The sequence below is a fragment of the Akebia trifoliata genome, chromosome 2, assembly GCF_017979445.1.
Source record: "Akebia trifoliata isolate Shusen 1 chromosome 2, ASM1797944v1, whole genome shotgun sequence".
NCBI lineage: Eukaryota > Viridiplantae > Streptophyta > Magnoliopsida > Ranunculales > Lardizabalaceae > Akebia > Akebia trifoliata.
The window spans coordinates 7,092,615-7,094,556 of record NC_141376.1 but is presented as its reverse complement, the minus strand read 5'-3'; the positions used below and the strand labels follow the sequence as shown (position 1 = coordinate 7,094,556).

At 38.7% G+C, this 1,942-nt stretch overlaps 1 protein-coding gene across 1 annotated transcript; it reads right to left on the bottom strand.

Annotated features, from left to right (window-relative positions):
- Window positions 1-346: 346 nt before the first annotated feature.
- LOC147409205 (caffeoyl-CoA O-methyltransferase-like) lies at window positions 347-1,694 on the bottom strand. The gene is made up of 5 exons (XM_086426434.1): window positions 1,516-1,694; window positions 1,330-1,409; window positions 1,081-1,225; window positions 869-1,000; window positions 347-783 (listed from the first exon to the last, which is right to left on the bottom strand). Exons 1-5 carry the CDS (start codon window positions 1,606-1,608, stop codon window positions 490-492), a joined length of 744 nt encoding a protein of 247 aa, XP_086282560.1. The 5' UTR covers window positions 1,609-1,694; the 3' UTR covers window positions 347-489.
- Window positions 1,695-1,942: the final 248 nt, after the last annotated feature.

Here is a 1,942-nt window from a genome sequence, read left to right as displayed (position 1 = left end):
GGAGAATTAATAATGGATTGAGACTAGAAATTTCCTAACAAAAGAGGTCATAGACTTTGTCAAAATTATCAGTCAAACCACGTCTCTAAAATATTTATTAAAGAGGTCTATATCGATTTTGGTATTTATTTATTATTTATTATCAAATTTGTACAAATGAACCATTTTTCCAAAATGGTAATAAATAAATACCAAAACGGGCCATTTTGATAAATATTTTGAAACGTGGCTGGACTGATAATTTCGACAAATAAATTTCTTAGCCATTTGTGACATTTTCGGTCTTTTTAAAGCAATTCATAATAAGAAAATTTTCTCATCCAAGAACCCCCAAAAATAGGAAAAATAAAAGAAAAACAATTTCATTTAATCACAAAAAAGACAGACACATACGAAAGAAAGAAATAATAATAAAGCATAGATTGCTTCTCAAGATTGCATTATAAGGTCACGCCATTTTAGTGGGCCCAGTAATCCAGTTGTTGATGATCAGTTGATGCGACGGCAGAGTGTGATCCCATCACCAACAGGAAGCTGGCAGATCTCGACCCTTGGATCTGCAGCCAGAGCCTTGTTAAGCTCCAAGACGAAGTCTCTGTAATACCTCACATACTTGCGAAGCGGTGCATCAGGTGGGGCCACCACTGATCCGTTCCATAGAGTGTTGTCGTACCCGATCACTCCCCCAACCTTTACCAAGTCTATAAGCCTCTTATGGTAATTGAGATAGTTATCCTTGTCCGCATCCACAAATATGAAATCGAACGATCCATGATACTTCCCCTGTTTATATTTATTTATAAGTCCAATCACAAACATATATATATTACAATGAAGGACAATATTTTTGTAGAAATTTAAAACTTACGTCTTCGATCATTTTGTCTAGAACTGGCAAAGCAGGGCCTTCTTTGAAATCAATCTTATGGGCAACTCCAGCTTTTTTAATGACTGGTAGACCAAGCTCATAGTTTTCTCGGTTAATGTCCATCGCTAAAATCTGGCCAAAAATAACCCCAAAAAATTAAGATTTAATTCGAATGTTTATGGCTTTTTTTAGGAATTTAATTGATTTTATACCTTTCCATCATCAGGAAGAGCGAGGGCAGTGGCTAGGAGAGAGTAACCCGTGTAGACACCAATTTCCATAGTGTTCTTGGCGTTGATGAGCTTAAGAAGCATGTTCAAGAACTGCCCTTCATCAGCAGAGGTGGTCATGATGTTCCTGTTTTTGTTGTTTTTTGGTTAAAAAACAGATCTTTTATATATATAAGAAAAAACAATGAAAATGAGCATTTAAGGAAATTAAGTCTCTGTGATGAAACAAACCATGGGTGCTTAGCTGTCACGTCTCGAAGCTCTTTCATGCATTCTGGCTCTCTTGGGTAGACACTGGTTTCAAGTATGTACTGAGAGAAACAAAGACAATAAGAAATTTAAGAGAGAGATATATGTGGAAAAATGTTGAAAGACAGAGAGAGAGAGAAAGAGAGAGAGAGAGGGTTGTTTGCTTACCTGATAGAGAGCGTCGCTTTGTAAGAGACTCTTGTGGCCAACCTCTTGATGCCTTGCAGGCTGGTTTTGCTGAACTTCTTGGTTGGTCGCCATCGTTGCTTCTCTCTTTCTCTGTTTTCTTTGTTAGAGTTTGGAGATTAGCTGATTTGAGGAGGAGGAGAGAAGGGGTATTTATGGATTCATGTGGGCTTGGCAGGTGGCCTTCCTCTATGGGATGATTATGCTCCCAGCCCTCCAGATGGGATTGGGGTTGGTGAGGTTTCATCGTGGGCGTGAGTCTTGTTAGACCACCCCTCAACTCAAATTAATGGGCCCACTTATCAACCCTATGATACTGCCGTGGCTTCCACCAAATAATAATGATAATGACTGTTGTCAGGAAAGTGTTGAGGTTAAACGAGATTACGAGATCGGCCTGTGACGTCGT